The sequence below is a fragment of the Pezoporus flaviventris genome, unplaced genomic scaffold, assembly GCF_033815535.1.
Source record: "Pezoporus flaviventris isolate CSIRO_AGI_PZ_B2104156 unplaced genomic scaffold, CSIRO_AGI_Pfla_v1 ptg000063l, whole genome shotgun sequence".
NCBI classification, from domain to species: Eukaryota; Metazoa; Chordata; class Aves; order Psittaciformes; family Psittacidae; genus Pezoporus; species Pezoporus flaviventris.
Genome location: NW_026892611.1, coordinates 5,162,663 through 5,186,736, shown reverse-complemented (window position 1 = coordinate 5,186,736; position 24,074 = coordinate 5,162,663). Strand labels below are relative to the sequence as shown.

Below are 24,074 nucleotides of genomic sequence, written 5' to 3'. Positions count from 1 at the left end.
CAGGGATGGGGCAGCCAAGCTTCTCTGGGCACCCTGTGCCAGCGCCTCAGCACCCTCACAGGGAAGAACTTCTTTAACATAAACTCTAGGGAAAGTCTTTTCAGTGTCACATGGGCTGTTTGGCCATTAGGAGACAGCTGATGACTTCCATTTGAGAGAGGTGCATTTTACTTTTCTCTAGCACAGACCTGCAGAGGTGCCAGTGTAGGGAGCAGTGGTACGCAAGGAGGTCTCTGTGAGGCTTACATTGTCTTGGGTTTCTGTTTTCTTTTCTTGTTACAGGCTTATGTTTATGAAAAGTGGTAAATAGGTTCTTTGGTTTAGACTTTTCATCACGGTCTAATGGTTTTAGATGTGTGTTTTACAGTAAAGTTAATAGTTTGCTCTAAAAATACACCCACAGAACTTAACTATGGTAATATAGTAATGTTCTAGAGAAGTGTAATAAGCTGGTGGTTGGAACCACTGTGCCTGGAGACCTGCAGAGCATGGCTGTAGGTGGGAGGATTTCTGTCTGCCTCATGAACCGAGCAGGGGACATTGCTCTCTTGAGCCCCTCAGAATGGCTCAGTAAACCTCGTTTTGGCTTTTAGGACTTCTCCATCAGGACACACTGATGGCGCTGGAAGCTTCAAGCCCTCATTAAATAATGCACAGAAGCAGCATTGCGTGGTCTGTAACTGCACAAACTTCCCAGGGAAATTGATGTCTTTCGTAAGTGTGGCTCACAGAGGCTCATTTTGTGTGCGTGTGGGCAGGCTTGATTCACCCAATAAACCCTGCTGTGTGCTGTGAGTGTAAATCCTGGAAATCAATGTATTTCTTTCCCATTGAGCAACTCGTGAATGAATACAGAGCTGGGCAAAAGCAGCTGGTTCGTGACAATGGTTAAGCAAGATGTTACAGGCAGGTGTGGTAGTCGGGTGAGCTAGAATCCCATGGGTGAGTCCTGATCCTGATTTATTTTGTCCTCTGCCAGTAGCTGAACCTTCCTTCTCTTCATACTAAATGCCCAGGACACTTCAGAGCATTTAGGAATTGATTTTTGTCTTTATTTTCAGAAGGGAAATCTGCTCATCACCCATGTTTATGGAGCACTGTGTTTGAATTGCTTTCCTTCCTTCTTGGGAGGAGGAGGAGGAAGCAAGTGGTTACTGTCAGTCAGGCAGCTTTCATATTCAGCCTTTGGTTACGGTATGTGCATTGGGACAGACAAGCAGAGTGCCTGCTGAAAGCCTTAATCTGTTCATATTAACTTGCATACTAACTTCTCCCGAGAGCTTACACTGCTCCCTCTACCCTTCTTCTCCGCTTAATGGCCTCACATCTTTATCCTGTGAGGGAGGGGAGGATTCTTCAACCCACAAGAGATGTGCTGAATGATCGTTACAGTGGTAAATCCATACGCTTTGATTCCTGGTGTGCCAGGCAAATGCTCTTTCACTGTTTCAGCCATGGGCATCTTTTCCCTGGCTCCTGTGAACTTGTTCAGCTTTCCTCTTATCCGCTGGAGACATCTCCAAACAGGGTATGTGCTGGCAGCCAGCCCTAGTGGGAGGGTGACTGTGAGGAAGGCACCCTGGTGGGGATGTGGACTGTTCTCTGGAGCTGAATTTGGGGTAAAGGTATGGACTAAGGAGCTATGTTAATACTTCTGCTTGAAACCTTGGGGAGCAAAAGTCATGCGCAGAGCAAGGCTTGTATGTCAGTGGTTTTCCAGGTAAGCTGTAGCTGGATTAAGTTGTTGGGGTCATAATTTAAGTTCTGTTGGAGCTGCCTGATGTTCGGGAATGCTGGATAATGCTTGTGTATGGGCACAGATGGACCATGTGTGGTGTGCTGTCGGAGGCTGGAGGTAGATGTGCTGCGGCTCCCTGAGTTAGTGCTGTTGGGGTGCCTGGCACGTTGCACCTCTGATTTGTTGTGCTGTTGTTGATGCTGATGTTGCACTATTTACATTCACATAATTGCATTAACATAAACAAAATATTTATATTAAAGGCATTGCAGGAGAAATATCACTTTCCTCCTTACCATGTCTCTCATCTCCATATTCCCCTGTCTTTTTCGTTATGTACCTTTTGATCTTCACTTATATTCCTATTTAAAAAAATCTGCAAATCTTGAAGGTGCAGCTGATACGGACTAAGATAACTCATGCTAGAGCAAGAATGATGTCAACCTTTCAAATACATTTCCCAAAGCAAGAGCTCCTGAATCCTGCTCTCTGTTTAAGGAGGAGATTTTCCAGGGCATGGTGTTAGGTGGTGTCAAGAGGAATCAAAGGCTACATTTTCAGAAGAATCTATGTGGACTGAAGGGCTAATTTTATCAGGAGTCAGTAAGACTTAGTCTTTTTTAGCAGTTAGGCTTAGACATGTGCTTAAATTGCTTAAGTTCATCAGTAGAGCTGTTGAGAGGTGTGTTAAGATAGATACATAAGATTGTGCAGGATCGCAGTACCAGCCTACCTATAGAAAAATCAAAGCATTTAACTTTCATATGTGTTTTTGGAAGCCTCATCTTTAATCTCAAGACATAGCTTGAAGAGCCTTGCTTTAGATATCCCCTGCTAAAAATCTTTGCTTTTGTGCCTGGGGCATACTTTTCTTCTCCCAGAAAGCAAAGCTGTTCTACTGCACCAAGACCAAAGGTTATAGTAATTATAATTAATAAGTCTCAGATATTTTTCCCTGTTGCTCTTTTCTACCACAGGCAACTCATAACACATTTTCTGAAGCAGTTGCTCCAAGGCAGAAGCTTGTACATTAAGTTTCACCCTGGAGCAAGTTCATATTCTCAAGCTGAAGATAGAGGCTTTAACAGGACTGTTGACAGGCTCCTGACACCCCAGCTCAAGCAAGTGCGAGGGGCTAACATGCGATCGCCTGGATCTCCTGTGATGTTCATCTGTGTGAGGGAGGAAGGAGATTTGATAAGTCCAGCTACACCAGTCAGGTTAGGCCTCTTCTGTGTCTTGAAGATGAATGTCAGGAAGCACCTAAGGCAGCTGTATTCTTTGGACTTTCACCCTGAATTATTTAAGCATATTCATACCTCCTTTTGCGCTGTATTACATCTGTGGCGGTGTGACAGAGATACTGTGGTTCATCCAGAGCTCTGAAGTTAAAAGATGATTTTCAAGCAGCGGTTGCTGAAGGGGTACCTTTATTTTTTCCACCTTTTCCATCTTATCCGGGATATCTTGTTAAAGGGCCCAGTTTTTCATTTGCTTCCCTTCCTGTTGCATTATTACTTGTTCTTGCATTTGACCACGTTGCAATTTGTTGGTTTTGCTTGCTTCTGTTTGGTGTTAATCCTGACTCTTAGGTTGTGTTTGAGGTTAAGCAAGTACTTAATGGCTTTTGTACAATGAGGAGTCTGTGTTCCCTTGAAGATACAGGCAGGGTGGAATTTTTTTGTTGTCATTATTGTTTTCTCTTCAATTGAAGCCTAGGGAAAGGTGCATCCAATGGGAATAATCATGTTTTCAAATTAAGCGCAAGTAAGTAGACATAAGTAGTTGCTGGACCAGTGCTTATGGCTGTGGCACCTCAGAGGATATCTGTGCTCTGACTCCTGTGTCTCCATGGAAGTCTGCTAGAAATGTGGGATCCATCAGGACTTGCAGTGAAAGGCAGCTTTAGTTGGGTTACAGAGGAAAAGTAGGGATCAAGGATGACACCTGGAGTCATTAAGCAACATTGGTAAGCACATTGAGCAACCCGATCTAGTAGGAGGTGTCCCTGCTCATGGCAGGGGGTTGGAACCTTAAGGTCTTCCAAACCAGTCTATGATTCTGTGATTAGGGACCCTAGTGTGACCTTGGCAAGCATCTCCTGCAGCCCACATGAAAGCCATGCGTCCTTTTAAACCACAAACCCCAGAGGCTGTGCCTCAGAGACTGACTCCCACAGGTTTCCCCCCTCTCCCTTTTCCCTTTGGCCAGAAGCAGGGAACTGGAGGTGGAATAAAGCACTTCCACACAAGTGAGTATTTTAGCTGGGAGTATGAGCATGTACCAGCCCACCGGTGCCTTTTCTCTACTCCCCTGTTCATGAGTTATATACCTCCTCTTCGAAGTGCTCATTTCATACCCAGCCCGGCTCCTGGGACAGTGCTGGGCAAGAGCATCAGTGCAGCACCTTCCCTCAGACTTAAATTCACTTTAAAAATCCATTACAGACCCTATTATCAAGGGTGCTATTAAACCCCTCCAGCATTCATCTCTTTGGTATATAAATTAAGCAGATGATCTATTTCCAGACTAGAAGATACTACGATACCGTATATAGCAAAGCTGCAAGTATTTCTATTCGAGCAGTTAGATACTCGGCTTGATTTGTAGGGATGCTAAGCATGGGTAGTTTCCTTCAATGCCAGACATTGTCATGTGTCCAGGTACATTTAGTGTGAGTATTAAGCAGAGCTGGGATGGGTTGTGTTCTCCCATGAAGCAATTGTCCTTGCTGGGGGGAATAGCTGTCTTTTTCCAGGTACAAACGGCAGTGATGTCTTCTAGCCAAGCATCAGGCTTCCTTTCTTGCCTGTGCAAATCTGCCCCACTATTTATTTCATTGACCTATAAAAGTCTTGTAAAACCCAGCTCCACTTAAGCACATCTTCAGCTTCAAGTTCATTAATGACAACAAGTTAATGGGACTGTTCACATACATAGGGAAAAGCACATTAAGCTATCCAAAGCACCAACTCCTCCTTCACCTCCACTTAACTATAGCTTGGAGTATCTGCAGCTGTTCTTCCAAGCCCAAATGTTTCTTAGAGCTCTGTCAGGAGTTCAGCTCTTTAGTTCAGTCCCTAGCAGTATTCATTTTCTCCCCTGTGCAGGGTGTGATGGGCTTCATGCATCAGAGTTGTTTGGTTTTTATCAGTTGAAGGCCTTTTTCAGACATGGCCTTTAGGTTGCATGGTGGTGTGTGTTAAGGGGCTTGCTTACCCTCATGCCATGGGAAGAAAAGGGGGGTTTGCACCAGTGCTGGAGCCTGGGACTTGGTGCGTGGTCATGTCCTGCGCTGAGGAGGTGCTGGGTGCACACTGGTGCTGTGCCTGTGACTTTGCAGTGAGCCCAGTTTTGCACCGTGGTGAGGAAGATGCTGTGAGTGCCACGAGGAGATCCCTGCCCTTACCCATCACTGGGGTTGTAAATGCATCCACATCTGCAAGAGTCAGGCAGGACCTCACTGGGAATGGGGACATAAATGGTGTCTGTAAAGATCTCCTCCTGTACCCCCATGGTCCCTGATGTACCAGGAGGAAAGGTTATCCCTATTTAGGTTTGCTGCTGGACAAATTGAGGTTCTGCCTCTTTTCAGATGCCTCCTGTGACCTCAGGCGAGTCATTTGGCTCCGACCCTCATAGCTCATTTATATTTCCAAATGATGTAAATGATGTAAAATGCAGTGAAATTGGTGGAAATGTGAGTCCTTAAACACCTGGCTGTGGGTGCTTGCCTGAAAAATCTCACAGGGTATGCAAATTGTGCCTCGGATGCCTAAAATAGAGCTCGCATTTATCCAGGGGATGGGAAACTTTATCTTTCTATAGCACAGCTGGAAACATCCAGCCTGGAAAAGGAATGGTTGGTAAGAGGAGAGACATTAGATAAACTTTCCTCTTTTGTCAGCCCATATAGCCACCAGCTGGTTCTGTGTATATGTATTTTATATGCAGCACGATTCAGTGTGGCTGGGCTTTTTGCTGCTTGCAGTGAGCTCCATTCAAGGGAACAAACACATTTGTGCTGTCTCAGTGGGAGGGAAAAATCTGTTACTTCGAGGACTTGAGCTTCTGCAGTTTGCTGGGGCACTTGTGAGCATCCCGCGCTGATGTAAGATGGAGTGGAGATGAGTGTAGAGCTCCCAAGATGACAAATTGGCTGATGTACACCCTGTTAGAAGGGTGCAGCTCGTGCTGTGAATGGGGCCCGTCACCATGTGTTACACGTGCCGCTTCGACAGAGTGATGGGGTGATGATGGGATGGAAGTGGGGATGCAGGAATGCTACTTTGAGCTGCTCCAGGAAACCTGCCCGCTGCTTCCATAATGCCTCTTTAATCTCTGCACATTCTTCACTTCCCTTATCTGAATCACATCTCTCTGCCTTGGAAAGGCAATGCTCTGATATTACTGGTATTTTATTTATTGTTTGTGCCAGCATGTTAGCAATGCACTAGCGAGGTCTGTGGTGTGCTTGGGTTTTTCAAGGAGTGCACAGACAAACTGAGATACGAGAAAAATAGCAGGTTTTCCTGGGGAAAATTCCCCCTGTGAAGTCACTGATTCTGTTGAAGTATCATTTAATTACATGTATCTCAAGGCTTGGCAGTGTTTTATGGCCAATTCAAGTCAGAGGTAGAGAAAGTTGCATGAAATCTGTGTTTCCTCCACTTGTTTTTACATCTCCATTGCTCTCTCCTCCATCTGCCTGCCTTTGATATTTGACTTGTCACCTCTGAGACTTTCATGTGTCTCTGGGCCCACCGTAAGCGTGCTTTCTGCAGCAGCTGGGGAACTGAAAATGCATATATTAGGTTTGACTTTTTGGGGTGTGATAGATGCCATTTTAGATGGGAATAAGTTGGTGTCTGTTGTACTGATCTGCTGCACTGGTGAGTGGCAGCGCTTGGGTAACCCAAAGACTTCTATGAGTGGCTGTGATCAGACATTCCCAGATTCCTAAAGCTCTGGCTTTCGAAGCTGAAATTCTCCAGATTGTCTTTAGTTAATGTATGTGTATGTGTGCCTGTGGGCTGTTTTTTAGGCATAAGCAGATTTACTGAGTCTCTGATCTGAAAGTGATTTAACCATCTTCTGTAGCAATAATACAGTGTGCAGAAATGACTAGGAAAAGGTCATGGATTACTTGCCTGTAACCTTGGTGGTGGTGGGAGGTTAAATGAAACCCAAGGATCCTGAACTTTTGGGTGGATTCAGAGAGGTACATTCTTTCCTGATGGAAAGAAAGAGGTGATTAGACCATCTTCCTTCTAAGACAGCTGCAGACAGCTCTAATGTGTTAGGTAACACTGCAGTTCAAGAGCTGCATGCTAATCCAAATCCATCTATCTTCATTTACTATCCTGCTGCTGTTCTTTTCTTTTCTGCTTATATTAGTGTTTGGTTAGCTGACATGACTGATTGATAAGCTCAGCGGGACTAAGCCTAGGTATTGCCTGGTCAGGAGACATCAAGAGGGTGCAGTGGGAATGCCCGTGGCATCAGAGAGCCTGTGAGTTGGCAGCGTGCCGGTGTCTGGGTGATGCGCTTGCTAGTGATTGAGCTTTGAGTGAGTTCTAATCTGTGGTCCTGATACTCTGTGATTGCTAAAGAGCTTTGGGCTCTTCCAGGAACTTGATATCAGCTCAGCTGGGTGTACTCAAATAACAGATTTTCTACCTAAACCTGGCTGCAGTGTCATTAGGGATTTATTTCCCTCTCTCCTTTGTCGTTGGGATATTGCAACTGTATGTTGTTACTTCAGTGAGGCTTGAAAGAGCACTGTGCTGGACGCATGAGGGTACAGGCAGCTTCGTGGAGCTGTGGTTGCTTCTTCGGGCCATGAGGTACTTTGAATCCTAGAATCCCAGACTGGTTTGTGTTGGAAGGGACCTTAAAGCTCATCCAGCTCCAACCCCCTGCCACAGGCAGGGACACCTTCCACTAGAACAAGTTGCTCCAAGCCCTGTCCAACCTGGCCTTGAACACCTTTTGGTAGCTGATGCCAACGTATGGACTTTGTTTAAATTTAACCTAATAGTGAATGATGTGAATGAAAACAAGATGTGCTTATTTTGGATAGGGAAGCAATGACTACATTGGGAATATGGGATCAAACCAGAGAAGAAAATTTACTGGTTTTTTTGTTTGTTTTTTTTTTCCTGGCCATCAATTGGGGTTAGCTGAAAATTTTTACCAGAATCTCAGAATTTCTTCTGTTACTAATAGTAGGAAATAGGACTTAGTACTTGGTTACTAAGTATAGGATATCGTAGGATTAGACCTAATGTATGTGTAATGATTTGCAGGTGGTTATGATTTCATTTGACCCATTCACAGCCTAATGCAGAATTCCCAGCGGCAGTTCTAATGAATACCAGAAATCTGCACAGCAGGATCACTCTTTTCTAACATAAAGAGCAAGTTATGTTCTGCAGACAATAACAGGCATGTATCATATGGGGAGCTGTGGAATGAGGTCTGCAATTACCCAGAGTTCATATGAGAACATTGTGTTGTGGTGTGAATAGACGTACCGGGCAGTCTGTTCTGTGGCACAGACTCCAGTGATCCTGAGGGGCTGCCATGCCCCTGACTGACAGCCCACACACAGTCTTGTGCTTGGAAAATACTTGTGATTCCATTGTTTTACTGTCTCCTGTAAGGTAAGATGTAGATGATGTTTGGAAATGTTGGATTTTGTAGGCATTAAGGTTGAAGAATACATAAAAATTTTAATTGCAAACACAAAGTCCAGTCAACTTGCCCTAGGAAGATACATCAGCTTCTCTGACAGCAATATCATGGAATCATAGAAAGGTTTGGTTTGGAAGGGACCTTAAAGCTCATCTGCATAGGTACATGTTGCTCCTCAAATGCTTATAGAAGTTTCCTGCTGGTACTTTCTGATCTGCTTGCCTTTCCTTCTCCTCCTATATTGTGCAGCCCAGTAGCAGTCAGCAGATGGGGTTTTCTCTCCCAGATGAGATGCAGCTCATTCTCCAGCCTTGAGAGGGGAGGGATGTTCATTTTCCAAAACACAGGCAAGTGTTTAAAACTCAGTCAGTGGAGTGGCAGCCAGTGTTGGCTGGAGATGTCAGTTTTGACAGTGCAGAAGATAAAAGCAGATTTGGCAAAACTCTGTTGAGTCCCTGAAGCCCAACCAAGACAATAATCAGATCCCATACATTAAGCCATATCAAATACAGCATAGTTGAGGCTTACCATTCTTTTTTTTGTTTGGCAATAGCACACAGAGCCCTCAGTCCAGTCTGAAATCCCTGCTGAGGCACGTAGGGAGGGTGATAAAGTTGTTCTGATCAACATCATCTTCCTGGAGTCATGCAGTCACCTGAAATATATTGCATTTATTGCTGTTGCCATTAGTTACTCATACCTAGGTAGTGTTTAGGAAACCCAGTCACGTATTGAGATCTCATTGAGTTAGGCTCGGTACAAATAAAGAGTGAAATAACACATTCACAGCCCTTCCACTTAATGGCTTAACTGATTTCTCTAATTAATGTGTGCAAAACCAGGGGAATTTGCTCTGAGACCTTTTGAAAAATTAGTAAACATATATTGTCCTTTTTTGTCACATATTCCCATCTTGAGGTTTTTAATCTCTGCCCTCAGTTACACAGGAGCAGAATGGCCATGCTGGGATGTTGAAGTGTAGTCAGCAATATCCATTTAGTCCTTAAGTTACTCAAAGTTCCTTCTGGTGTCTCCATCCTCTGAGTGGGCTGGTGTTGAGCGCTGTGCAGTGGTATCACTTGGGGTTGCAGGGAACCTGCATGAGCTAGCAGACAGGAAGGGGGGGATGTTTGGGGGGTAACACACGGGGCGTTGCTCTCTTTCAAAGACTGGGTGCAGGAATGATTGATGTTTGAGGCTGGTTTAGTAGAAATGAGCACAATGTTTCTTACAAGATGTGTGTATATGAAGAGTGACAAATATTTTGGGCTAAAGGGCATAATAATGTCACAGACTGGTTTGTGTTGAAAAGGACCTTAAAGCTGAAAGTTCCAACCCCTGCCATGGACAGGGACACCTTCCACTAGAGCAGCTTGCTCCAAGCCCCGTCCAACCTGGCCTTGAACACTGCCAGGGATGGGGCAGCCACAGCTTCTCTGGGCACCCTGTGCCAGCGCCTCAGAACCCTCACAGGGAAGAGCTTCTGCCTAAGAGCTCATCTCAGTCTCAGCCTTTGAAAAATGATTATTTCTGTCGCTTTTGTAGCTTTTGTTTTCTAGTATGTTAAACTCCCTTTCTTGCCAGCCCCATAGCCTTACCCAGTTTGGAACTGAAACCTTGAGCAGCACATATATACCTATCATTCTTGTGCTGTGTTTTTGTGTGTCTTATTCCCTCCTCCCCTTCCCCCAGTGTGGGTCATTGAGCATCTGCATGCATGTAGGATAGAGCCTGGTTCCAACTGCTGCTTATCTGCCTGGTACCAAAATGAGGTTTGTACCTTGAGGAAATGATGACAGGTACAAGTAGGTAATGGGGGTGATGTGTCACAGGGGAAACTTTTCCTGAAACAAGACTCAGCAAGTTTTGAGCTCCAAATGGCAGCGACCCTCAGGAAATTGGGCAGTTCTGGATAAAAAGGATGTGTCTTAAGGCTTTCTGAAAAAGGTGAAGGACTCCTGTGAAGTCAGACTGCTACGAAGCTGTTAGCAACTTAGGTTCAGTAGTTCTGATGCTTGGCTTCATCTGTGGAATAAGGTATGGGGAGTAATTGCCAACACTGCAGTGCCTTCAGGTGCTGTCATGCAGGTTGCAAGCTGCATGCCCTTCTACCCAGAGATCATGATTTTGGTTTCTGAGGCATATAACTTAATTTTATTCATGCAAATTGGTCTAATGGCTTGCTTTTAAGTTCACGGAGAGCACAGTGAGGTGCCAGCAGCATGTCAGGTTCACAAGTTCTGTGTTTCTTCCAGGGAAACCTTTCCCAGACTTGGGAAGTTAAACTCCAGATTTCAGATGTAAACGTTCTGCAGTCTTTGTTTCAAGCCCAATTCCATACCTGAATGGAAAAGCCTGGAGCACCTCTCATATGAAGACAGGCTAAGAAAACTGGGGCAGTTCAGCCTGGAGAAGAGAAGCTGTAGGGAAACGTTAGAGCAGCTTCCAGTGTCTGAAGGGGTCTACAAGGATGCCAGAGGGGGACTATAGCAACAGGAAAAGAGGTGATGGGTTTAAACTGAAACAGGAATGATTTATGGATTGAAAAGTTCTTTTCTGTGGGGGTGCTGAGGCGCTGGCACAGGGTGCCCAGAGAAGCTGTGGCTGCCCCATCCCTGGCAGTGTTCAAGGCCAGGTTGGACACAGGGACTTGGAGCAAGCTGCTCTAGTGGAAGGTGTCCCTGCCCGTAGCAGGGGTTTGAAACCTTTAGCTTTAAGGTCCTTTTCCACCCAAACCATTCTGTGATTCTATGAAAAGGGGGAGGAATGGCTGCATGGTGCACAGTGTAGGGCTTGTGAATGTGGATTCAGGGCTGTGGCTGGAAAGCCACTTGACTATGGAAGGTCAAGGACCATGCCGGGAGGACCATGAGCACAGGGTCACTGTAGCAGTGCCCCGTGGTCAGAGTGAATGCGGAGATGCGAACTTCTGGCATGATGAAAACTTCACACTGAAAAGCAGCGCTGAAGAGTAAGTGCTGGCAATACTTCAGTCTTCCACCTTCCACTTTGAGAGTGTGTACTATAAACTGAAAATGTAAGCCCGGAATATGAGTTAGGAGAGCAGCTCACTGCTCTCCCTGCCTTTCCTTGCTTTCTGCTCAACATTTCTTATTCTCTTTGAGCTGTAGATCCAAGTTATTCTCGGCTGTTGTCAGAAGGTGATATATCCTTAATAAGTAAACACGGAGAAATGAATGTAATGCTTTTGTGTTTTCTCTTGACCTGCATCTGAAGCAGGAGCTGTGTTTTGCTCATAAATAAATGATTTCCCCAAGGAGAATGCAGTCTCTGCAAACTCGCGGGGTGTAGGAGGCTTTGTCATGGCAAGCAGAAAGGAAAAATGTGGCAGATCCTGGAAGGGATATCCTTGGGAAAGAGTGGGGGAGAAGAAATGATCCCCTTCATCCCTTGTAGGAGTCAGGGCAGAGTGTGACCCTGTCCTGCTAGAGGAAGGTGTCCCCAGTTTGGGTCCTCAGCTCCCTTTGCCTGCCCCAAGCTCCCAGTGAGGACTGGTTTTCATTCTCTGCTGTAAGCACTGGATTTGTAACCATTTGGGAATTGTTAAGTTCTTTTTCTGAGAAAGAGCATCTTTTTAGGGCATCTTTTTCTCAGCATCCCCAGGACCTGCTTGAACACTGGAGGGATAGGGTTCAGCTCCAGCAGCTTGATGTCCAGTGCAGCAGCATTTTGCACTGGGAATCTGATTCCCTTGTAAGCCTGACCTGGAAAGGCAAGCAGCTGCTAAATGAGGTTGGTGACCCTGGGCATCATACAACAGCCTTTCTTCCCTCTTCAGCCCTTTAATCTGTGTATGGGTGAAGAGTGTAGCTCTGTGCTGGGGGAGTGAGGGGCAAGAAGAAAATAGAACACGCTGTTTGGTCAAAAGATACCTCCCAGATTGCTTAAGATGATGAATTTGGACATTTATTAAAATACAGCCTTGATAACTTTCTCTCTTCATGTCTAGAGCAAGCAGTGGAAGGCATTTGAATCTTTTCTTGACTCAAAGTATTGGCGCAAAAACAATAGTCAATTCCTGTGTGCTGGGGAGCTACTCACTGACATCAGTGTTCTGGTGTTACCTGTCATTTGGTGGTGTTTAGTTGAGGGAGGGCCTCTGAAGGAAACCCCCCAGGTATAGGTTGCTCTGGACATAGGAATCCCTTTAATTACCTAAGAAAGAACTCAGATTCTGTCTCTGAACACTGATCTTTTCTGGCTAAGTCACCTCGGACAACTTATTTTCTGTGTTTGACCACCTAGAATAGGAGTGAGTCATGTTTTCTCTTGTGTTCTCTTGGAGAACCAAACCCAGTGGGACCAACCCTGTTATACCATGTACCCCCTGTGCCAAGTTTTATGTTCTTTATCTTTTACATAAAGAACAAGGACGGTCCTACTTCAGGTAGTTTAAAATCTGAGTCATACATTTAGTTCCCTCTCAGGAGTGCTCTGAGCATTAATTATGTTTTTAAAGCACTTAGTGCCTGTCATCAGAAGCTCTCTATAGAAACACAAAGTTAAATAGTCACAGATCTGTGGCCTCTTAGGAATTGTTTCCAATGCTGTACAGCAGAACCATTCATAAACTTGCATTGATGGTAGAGAGCAAGCTCCAGCTCTCCTTCATCAAGACCCATATCTGGCAAAGCATTTAAGCTTATGCTTTACTTCAGCACTTGAATAGTTTTACTGAGTTCAGTAACTTGTGTTTGGTAGCAAAGTACATGAATTTAAAGCTCCGATGTCGCCATTTAGAGCAATCTCAGAGGTATCTAATATCTTATCTAGCAATAAGAGGTATCTATTGTGCTTCTGTGTTCATCACATTGCATAAACCATCGTGGATCTGTGAATAGTGGGTGTGTGTGGAGAATGCAGGTGTGTACACGATTAAAGGCATCACAGTGGAGAATATTTCTCTCTGATGACCAAATTAGTGCCTTTATTTCTGTCCTTAGATATTCCAGGTTACGGTGTGTCACCCTGATGACCAATTTGCAGAGCATAAGCAGATGGGAAGAAATGTGAAGAGCAGAGGCGTTCTCTGGGGTGTCCTGTATGTGTGAGAGCACTGAATGCACACCAGTAAACCACCAAGAAATAGGCTTGGTTGATGAGCGAGTACAGCATCTGAACACAGGCAGAACAAGTCTTATCAAAGGAATTAAACTCACTAAGCAAAACCCTGTAAAATTGACTTTCTTGACCTTAAAAAGTAGGTAGTAAGTTCACAGCTCAGTAAAACTCAATTAGCAGGAAGAAGGATGCACACATGTCATGAAGATGCACGTTTTAACTCAGAGTTTCTCTTTTTGCAGCTATGTTAACATCATAATTGCATGTTGGCTTCAAGATATTCATTCTTCTTTTGGGAGAGCCCATTGTGAGGAATGTCATCCCTTTTCCAGTATGTAGATCTTGAAAGAATAGATTCATGAGCAGATTTAGGGTGCACTAATATGGTTCAAAGGGCCCATGTAGAGAGACTTGGAAGTATGCTGAGGACCCCTCCTTGTTTGGCTTCATCAGCATCTGTAAGGTTTTATACCCTGAGCTAGTACAGTGGTTTGGTGACTGTGTCCAGTTTCCTTCCCTTTCCCATTCCCTGGCTCCCAGTGGCTCTGTGGAGGAAATGCCCCGTGCCTGGGGCTGACACATGTTGTGTGCTGAACGTGTAACTTATCACGTAACCGTAAAACCCCCAAACGAAGTAACTGGCTTTGTGCTTATGATACCTGCTCTACAGTGTGATATTTCTTCATCTCATTTCTTACCAAATGGCATTTTTTTCCCCTTTCCAACAGGCTAATCTATGGAGAAGGGAAATGTTTTACGAAAAGGAAAACAAGAACATGCATTAAAAGAAACCACAAACACTAACAGCTTGTTATAGAAACACGATCTGGAAATAACAGATTCCTGGTGAAAATAGAAGTGCAAAATATTATTTTTAACCTCTGAATGGGGTTTAAAAAATGTTGCCTTGTTTTTTTGTGGGTTCTGTTCTCTTCCTGTTCCCATACTTATTCCTGTGGCTCTGCTCCAGTCCTGGGGGTAGCCCAGTCCCACTGCTGGTGTGACTCTAGTTGCAGTTTCTCTGGGGCAGGATGGATTTACATTCTTGTTTCTCCACTTATGGCCGCTTGATCCTGAGCTGCGCTGAAGCTGAGCATCTCTGTGGTGTGCTCCAGCTGCAGCTCTGGCTGGATACAGAAGGGTTGTGACAGGGGTGTGAAAGGACTCTGTTACCCATAGAAGTTAAATGCTTCACTGGAGCATGAAAGCAGCAGTGTGGAGTCAAACAGGAAGATCCTCTGAGCCTGGGTTTCTGTCAGTGCCTAGTCGGAAGTGACTACCTGGGGATGAAGAGCTTGCAGAGTGGCATCAGCACGAATGAGAGGGGTGAGGTTTTGCTGCTGAGGATAGAAGAGTTTGGGAACATCCTAAACTGCCTGTCCTAAAGATGTTTTAATGAGCAGTGCATCCTAATTATACTTTGTCCTTTCTGATGCTTGGGTTGAATCTCAAATGGGGAAACCTCTGTGCAGAATCACAGAGTCATGGAATGATTTGGATTGGGAAGGACCCTTAGAGATCATCTTGTTCCAGAAGTTGCTCAAAGGCCCTATCTATAACTTCTCTGGACAAATGAACTGCCATCAGTTCTGCTCCTGCCATCGTCTCTGAGCAGGTCTTGCACGTAGGCATGTGTCCTGCCAGACTGATTTCCAGGCAGCTCAAATAGGAAAGCAGGATAGTTTGTACTTGCTTGAATTGCAATCTATCTTCTAAAAATAAAGCGGCAGACAGTTGCTTAATTCATCACCCAAACAGGCTCATGGCAGACCAGCATTAATACGCAAGACTGCTTTTACCCTTGGCCTTTCTCATTCCAGCTCCAGTGTCCCAGACTATCTGATAGGCCCTGAGTTACTTGGCATGTGTGGGGATACCTTGGGTGCTTCAGCAAAGTCCATCAAGTGCAGAGCTGGCACTTGGGTGTCTGCTGGATCGATACACCATTAGGTGCAGGGACCAGGGATCTTGTCTGTCTTTTGAATGGTGACACACCCTGAATTGATCTTTGCATTTAGTGGAACAGTATGAGACTTTTAATGTGAATCCTGCCATAGTTGGTGTTATATTGCACTGGTAGGCTGCTAATGCAGACTCTTATGACAGTTCATCAGTTCTCGAAGAGCTGTATGTTAACTCACTGCAGATGTATTGCTGGACAAAGCTTTTGGTGTTGTGCTATAACCTTGCTGCATCAATGTGAGGAGAAGCTGTGTCTGCCCCATCCCTGCCGGTGTCCAAGGCCAGGCTGGATGGGGCTTGGAACTGCACCAGGGGAGGTTTAGGCTGGAGATGAGGAAAAATTTCTTTCCCATGTGGCTTGCCGTTCTGTAGATTTACCCCTCTTCTCACTGAGAGTATTCTTTGCTTGCTTACTGCTACTTGGGCATGAGGGTTCTTTGTGATGGTTTATGCCAGTATAAAATAACAGTGAGAAGATTGAGACTGTTCTAAACACTTCATGGAAGTATGTTTTGTTGTGTGTTGGTGGGGAAGTGACTGTGCCTGTGTCCCAGTAAAAGCAAATCCTTGAAAGCTGGCCTTAGATGGGGTTTAATAAATGGGCTGACTGGAGTTCTTCAGCGTTGTGAATATGGGTGCAGTGTACCTGGGGTCAGATGAATGATCTTAGTGATGTTTTTGACCCCTATCTTCCTTTTTGTTATATGTTGTGGTCTACTTTTTGCCTTTTTCCCCCTCCCTTCTTTCCGGTAAGTAACACAGATATTTCTAGAATATGATGGTCCCATATGTTAGAGATATAAATTTGAATTTGTGTCAGAGTGAGCAAATGAGATTGCTACAACACATTCTTCTCTTTACCTTTTCTGCAAATACACTTCATCCATCCCCCTAGCAGATCCAAGTCTGTTATTTGGAGCTGGGAGTCAGCTGCTGGTGCTACATATGTGACTCCAGTACTTGGCAACTGCCTCAAATATATCAGTGCTGAAAAATACATATCCTTCCTTACAGCACATGTATCTTTCACCAGCTGATGTAATGATGTAGCTTATTAGAGCATATTTCATCCCTAAAAGTGCTGAGCTGCATCCCAGTCACAGGAGTCTCTTTGCCTGCAGCTGATGCAGGGATGCTCTGGGGTGCACGCACCAGCTCTATGAGCACCCTGTGCCCTGGGGTGCAAGGTGCAGGTGGGAAGAGCACAGGGAAGCTGTATCCATGTGGAACTGCAGAGCATGCCAAGGGCAGGAGGGGGTCCTTGGTCGTTCTGGGACAAACCTTTAACAACCAAAAGGGATTGATCCCTTGTTTGGAAGGGGGAGCTCCTTGCAGCAGAGCATCTCCTGAGGTGATTATGTCAGTACACACTTGGGAAGAGTTGCTCTGATTACATTGCCAGGAATGCTTCATCTGTGTTTTCCCTGGATTATAAATCGTCTTCAGTCGTGTCCTCTGTACCTGAACAGGATACCTGTCCGTAAGGCTCCCATTGGAGCACTGCCTATTCTCCCTGCTGAGCTGCAAAGAGCTTGTCCCAGCCTACAGTTTGCTGGCTCTAAAGCAGTTCTGTTACCAAATCCTGTTTTTTTCTTTCATCAAGTTACTTTAAAAACATGAAGCACAATGATAGACGCTAATGTCTTCGGACTCCAGCGAGCATAGATCTATGTCCAAACTCATCTACTAGTCCCAGGTTTTAGAATCCCCTACATCATCTCTCTGAACAAAACTTCCTCAGCCAGTTGGAAGATTTGTTATTTTGTGCCTCAGGCAAATCTTGATCAGGAAATTATCATTTGGAACCAGAAGTTGGTAGTGTAATGGCCTAACCAGGGCGAGCCTGGCTTTGAAATTCTCCTGATGACTGTATTCTCCTTGCAACAGGAGCTGATCCTCCCTCTGGCTCTAAAGGTAATTTTCCTGTGTTTCCATTTCCATACAGATAAGAAAACTTCAATTCTGAATACGAGTTTGCATGTACGTATATACATATATGTGTGTATAAATGTATAGTTATGGTACAACATTTCAAACGCAACTTCAAACTCTGCGGTTTGACTGCACTGTCATCTCCCATCCTTTTCATAGAGTACAGGGTGGGAAGAAGACTTAACATTGTCTGAGTGCTTCCATCATGATGTATGTATTTAAGCATCTGTGCTTAAATCATTTGTGATACAGATGTTCATCTAATCTATCCTTGGATATACTATTATACTGAGAAGCGGGCACTTTCCTGGGCAGCCTGGTTTTATAGAATCACAGAATTGTTTAGGTTGGAAAAGACCTTTAAGCTCATCCAGTCCAACCATTCCCCAGCACTGCCAAGGCCACCACTAACCCATGGCACTGAGGGCCTTGTCTACACGGTCTGGGACACTTGCAGGGATGGTGACTCCAGCTCTGCCCTGGGCAGCCTGTTCCAATGCCTGAGCACCCTTTTAGGTATTTCCTAAAGACAGCTGACTGGAAGGGTAGTCAGTCCAAATGGAAGGTGGTAGCAGTGATCCTTCAGCAAGAGGGATTTGTTGGAAGCCTGATGCAGTGTTTGGCTGTGGGGATATGCTGGCTTTTGATCAGCCCTGGGGAAAACATACCTGGCATCTACACTGGGTATAACTGTTTAGGGATTTTTCCCACTGATTTTTCCACTGGACTCCAGTATTTAAGCTCATTTTATAAATTCATACTGTTGTTGTTTCTGTTTTTCCCCAAGAAAGTGATTTCTTACTTTCTAATCCTTTTACTGCTACCTTTGGTTTCTTTTGCACAAGCATACGGGTGCTTTGGGGAGGCAGCGAGAGCAAAGGAAGCTGACAGAGCCAGTTGTATTTGGAATTCCCATGGCAATTCCCATAGCCCTTGAGCAGCGCATGGTTATGTGTTGTGTAGGTGTAACTTGCACTCAGAGGAACTTGTGTTCTTCAGTCTAATAAATGGTCAGAGCAAAGAGTGGGTAAAAACTGCTGCAGGGAGGTAAGAGAAAATACAGGTCTCATGTTCCATTGAAGCTAAAAGGGAAGTTGGTGCCCGTGTCCCAGGTACCTTTCTGGTTAATGAATCCTCCCTTTATAGTCTGTGTTTGCAGTGATCAGCAGGGCAACGCTCAAAACTTCAGCAGTTTTCCATCATTTCCAACATTACCCACGACATTTTGCCCTTTGGTATCTATTCTGGCTTCTCATAAAATATCCCTAAAAGCCCATCAGTTGTGTCCTCTCTTTCCATCTTCCCTGAGAGGTCACACAGAGATCGTCTCCACCATGTAACGCATGTTAAGCCATTTACATCATTGGTTTTGCCTTTTTTCCCCGAGTCAGAAATTCCTTTTTAGCCTTCAGATCTCTAGCTGAAGTAAGGCTGGAAGCACGTGTCCCTAGGAGAGTTATTTGGGCTGGAAGATCCATGATGCTTAAGAGCTGTATTTTTCAAAGGTATCTATCTTAATTTTCTCTTTATTTTCTAGTACCATTTCACTACTGTTTATTTTATAGAATCCCAGCCTGTTTTGGGTTGGAAGGGACCTTAAAGCTCATCCAGTTCCAATCCATGGGCAGGGACACCTTCCACTAGAGCAGCTTGCTCCAAGCCCCTGTGTCCAACCTGGCCTTGAACACTGCCAGGGATGGGGCTTCTCTGGGCAACCTAGAATACCTTCTAGAGAAGGGGGCATCGTGTTCTTCTTCCCTATAGCAATGTGCTTTTCACTGAGCTGTACGTGCTCTGTAACTTGTGCAGCAGGAAAGAAAGGTGCAACTAAAAAATTTGCTTTTCCATAAATCTTTCCTACATTGTTTCCTCCTGTTCTTTCCCCTCCTCCACCCCCAGTGTTAAGGCTCAGGACCTGAAATGCATTTCAGTTTCAGATTTTCTTCCCTCTTCCCTGGCCTTAATGACAGCAGCTTCCTCAGCTGAGCTTTGTATGGGTTGGGTTAATGTTTTCCTTCATCTAGGCTGACATGCAGCAAAATGCTTTTCCAGCTGCCTGCTGCCAGGGGAGCCTGTTTGGCTGGGGGCCTTATAAATGAAGGCTGCGTATCATATTATGTTGTATTTTACCAAGGTTTTCTCTGTCCTAGAAACCAGCTGTCTCCTTATGAAATATACCACCCATTTAAGGAGAAACTAGCATATTTACTACAACTGTGCTCAGTCTAGGAATGATTTTGCTGTAGAGATTAATTTTTTATATGAAATATAGATAATAATTTATATTTTATAGCCAAGTCTTTGTCAGTCCCCTGGGGATCCATTGGCTGGCTGTTTCGGCAGGAGTGACTCAGATCTCAGCAGCTCTAAGTGGTGTCTTTTATTCCTGCTTTTCCTGCAATATAAGAGCAATACACTCCTTTTGTCCCAAAGTTCAGATGTTTTAGGAGATCTGAAAATAAAATCATGTTTTCATTTCTAAGGTACTTGCTGAGTGAATGTGGCTTAAGGATGAGTGAAGCTCACAGATCTGCACTGAACATCTTATCTTGATGCAGCCTGTTACCATCTCATGACCTTGCAAAATGCACCTGGGAATGAATTGACTCCTCAAGCTTTTTGAGGGGGATTAATGCTATTTATCGCTATGGATAGGGTGGAGCAGGCTTCAGGAGAGACTTTTTGGCAGTGGTTCAGCGCTTCTGCTTTGGTGCCTGCCCAGAATGACAAAGGATTTGGTCTGGGACTTGGGAATAGTTCTGACACTTTACTTTTAACCTTGTTCTTCAAGGAAAGAGGCTGATCGGATCATGATCTTGCTCATTCTTGCTTGCTGTCTCTCTGTAACATCTTGCTCTTCTGGGCCAATTTCAAGCAGGTTTACAAAGGGCTGAAGGCTTTCAAAGTGTGAAGATATTATAAGCATGTGCTACTAAGAGGCCACAGCAGAAGGTTGTAGTGGAAACCAGCTCTGAATAGTTGTGTGTGGGGAAAAACTGGCTTCAGAGGTGATGTCCATTTTTGCATCACTAGAGGCACTTAATCATTGCCTACAAGAAAGCTGGAGAGGGGCTTTTGACAAGGGTCTGTAGGGCCAGGACAAGGGGAATGGCTTTAACCTGCCAGAGGGGAGACTGAGATGAGCTCTTAGGCAGAAGCTCTTCCCTGTGAGGGTGCTGAGGTGCTGGCACAGGGTGCCCAGAGAAGCTGTGGCTGCCCCATCCCTGGCAGTGTTCAAGGCCAGGTTGGACACAGGGGCTTGGAGCAAGCTGCTCTAGTGGAAGGTGTCCCTGCCCATGGTAAAGGGTTGTAACTGGATGAGCTTTAAGGTCCCTTCCAACACAAACCATCCTATGACTACGATTCATTTGCAGTGTTAAGCTGTTTAAGCATGATGTGAGAGATGGCTTGTCCTTTAAGACCCAAATGCCAAGGAAGTGCATGGGCTGGTTTGGGGATAATTACCAAAGTTACAGTGAAGGCATCTCAAGCTCACAAAAATGTGCCTTTCTTTGCACAGCACTAAAATGGGGCAGGTAAAGGTAAACGAATGGATTGGTTGGGCGAGGGTCTGCTGGAACGGTTTGGTTTCAGTCCTGCCTCTTTCTGAGCCATCTTTTCAGCTAGCTGGAAGCAAATTTCATCCTCAGCTGTTTGGACATGAATGATCTTTCTTGCCAGGCATTACTTGACTCTTGCTGTGAAGTGCTCTACACCAAAGTGACATCCAGGCTGCACGGATGAACCCTTCTGACAGCCTGAGCTGGAGGATGAAATGTTCAGCCAGCACAGGGACAGACACGGAGATCCTCCCTGGCACATTGCACCTGGGAATGTTCATCTTTGTGACTGTCCCTGCGGCTGTGTTTGCTGTCCCGAGTGGCACCAAGAGAGAGGATGATGGTCTCATGGTAGAGCCCTGTCCAACACGTGTGGATCAGTCGCCTTAATCAATTCCTTTGGTTAAATGACACTGATTTATTTCTATTTATCAAGACAGGGTTTATGGTAGTAAAGGGAGTAAGAAGTTCATATGCAGAAATAAGGGAATATACTTAGTGAGGAGAGACAAATGCATGCTGGGGGATGTGTGTGCCTAGTTGTCATGATTATGGTCTTGGATGAAAGCAGTCAATGGCATTATAGGCTCATCAGTCAAAGCTGCTGGGTATAAAGCCATGTCTTGGCATTTCTCAGGTGTCTTTGCAGTCAACAGGCTTCATTTCCTCAGGACCTCAAGGTTACTGTCTCATCCAAAGCATCAGTGGTGACAACAGTCAGTTCTGCTCTCAGAGTTAGGGCTATGCTGTTCAAATGAAGGAGAATATACCCTGGTTTCTTTTTTTTACAAACCAAAACCAAGCCACGAAACATCAATACTTTGTTTCTGACAAAAGGAAGAATATGAGTCTCTGCTAATGAGCAATATTAAAATTCAAGGAGTCCTGTCTGATAAATAATAACATGAGCATGAACTTGGTTTCCCACAATCTCCACTGAATCACCAGTGTAGCTCTTTCTGTGCAGCTCATTTTGAACTTTGCCTGTTTCTTTCAGCTATGCAAATATAAATAAATAATTCCACTTGATAGAGGAATGGGAATGCTGTACTTCAAAAGATAAGAAAGCTTTGAGGGGAATTTGTTTTTAAATCTGTAACATTTGTATGCTGTTCACTGTTCATACTGAGCAAAAATTCATTCAGCTGGCAGTTAACAAAGCCTGGTTTATTCTTAGACTGTGTTCAAGCTATCCTTCTCCTGGGGACATCTAACCTTACATGTAATTACCTCTGAGAGTGGGCATGAGGCCTGAATAGCCTTCCTAACCGCTAGATAAATGCCCAGATCCCTGGGACAGGTTATCAGTTGGATGCTGTGGTGGCAGAGCTGTTGGGAACAGCGTGCCTGAGCCATGAGGAATTTCAAGATTTGAGTCATTTTTCATTCCAGTGAATGGCAAAGAACCAGAATTTGAAGTGTTTTCAGAAAACCAAACCAAACCACCCCAGATTTTCAGATTGTGTCTGCTTCTTTGATAGCTTGGAAACAAGAGTGATGAATTTTAACAGTGATGGTGGCTTTTTTCTTCTCTCGAGGTCTGTCCAAGTCACTTGGTCTCATTGAAGGCTATGGTGGACGTGGTAAAGGTGGCCTCCCAGCCACTCTGTCTCCTGAGGAGGAGGAGAAAGCAAAGGGACCACATGAGAAATATGGCTACAACTCCTACCTCAGTGAGAAAATTTCACTGGATCGTTCCATACCAGATTATCGTCCAACCAAGTAAGTACCAGTTGCTCCATGAGGGAATGCATGTTTAGGTGTCATCCCAGAGCCAGGAGTGATGGTTGCCTTCATATTCTCAGGTGACACTGTTCACTCTTCCCTCCTGATTCTTTACAGGGCTGTGCTCAGTAACCAGTGTAGTCTGGCTGAAAATCGGATTGTTCACAGAATCCCAGACTGGTTTGTATTGGAAGGGACGATAAAGCTCATCCAGTTCCAACCCCTGCCGTGGGCAGGGACACCTTCCACTAGAGCAGGTTGCTCCAAGCCCCTGTGTCCAACCTGGGCTTGAACACTGCCAGGGATGGGGCAGCCACAGCTTCTCTGGGCACCCTGTGCCAGCGCCTCAGCACCCTCACAGGGAAGAACTGCCTAAGCCCTTGTCTCAGTCTCTTCTATGTAAAGCCATTCCCTCTTGTTACGTCACTACAGGCCCTGATCAGAAGTCCTTCTCCAGTTTTTATGTAGGCTAGTTCATAAAGACAAATTATCAGGGGAAAGAAAGTGAAATTTTTCTCACTCTTTTTTCTCTCTTTCCCTAAAGCAATACATTATTTTGGGTGGCATCAGAAGCTCCCATCTGCTTTTGTCAACAAAGGATTGTTCACTGAGCTGTTGAGCTTTGGTGTTTGTTGCCCTGTAAATGTGTGCAAAGACTCCTTTAGCTCCTTTGTGACCCTGCAAGACCTCCAGGGCTCTCCAGCAGCCCTTGTGCTCCTTCTGGGGTGATGGTTTTGGATCTGCCATTGGAGATTTGTGCAGATGCCTTTGAAGGGACTCTCCTGGCTCAGGTGGCAATATCCTTCCTCTACTATTGTTCCGGAATGACCTTTTAAGATGACGGTGATGGTGATGCTAAGCAACATTGAAGAACAGACTTTAAATGAAATGCCAGATCATTTTGTTAAGTGTGAGATAGACATGCTGTAAGTTTATCTCTATGAAAGTTAATTTTAGATACGGCTGGCAGAGTGTTCCTCAGAATAGGAAGGTGTCAGTTTGTCTAGAGTGAAACCCCTGGTAAAGAAATGAGCTAAGAGAGATTTAGATTCTAAGAGATATTATATGTCCAATGCCTCTGTTGTTGGGGCAGTGACAAAGCCATTGCTTGGCTTCTGCAAACCATTGCAAATCATGCAGGCAGGGGATGCAGCTCCATGTCTCCAATGCAGTGGCAAGTTGTTACGGATGTGAGAGCACAGGGAGCTTTTGTTCCTTCACTCCTCTGCATGCTGCATGAATTTCAAGCAGCCACTCGGAGTTCCCAAGCCTGCCAACCACTGACAACAGAAATATTTGGATGAGTTTTCTGAGGAATAGAGGCCTGGCCTCCAATTTTGCTGGTATGGTTTGTGTGGACAGAATGAATTGCAGGTACA

At 44.9% G+C, this 24,074-nt stretch overlaps 1 protein-coding gene across 1 annotated transcript in view; it reads left to right on the top strand.

Moving 5' to 3' along the window:
- Positions 1-24,074, top strand: part of GALNT17 (polypeptide N-acetylgalactosaminyltransferase 17) — a 182,319-nt gene that overhangs the window by 22,262 nt on the left and 135,983 nt on the right. The window contains exon 2 of the mRNA XM_061470344.1: positions 22,509-22,692. Within this exon, the coding sequence (XP_061326328.1) occupies positions 22,509-22,692 (184 nt within the window). The remainder of the gene's footprint in view (positions 1-22,508; positions 22,693-24,074) is intronic.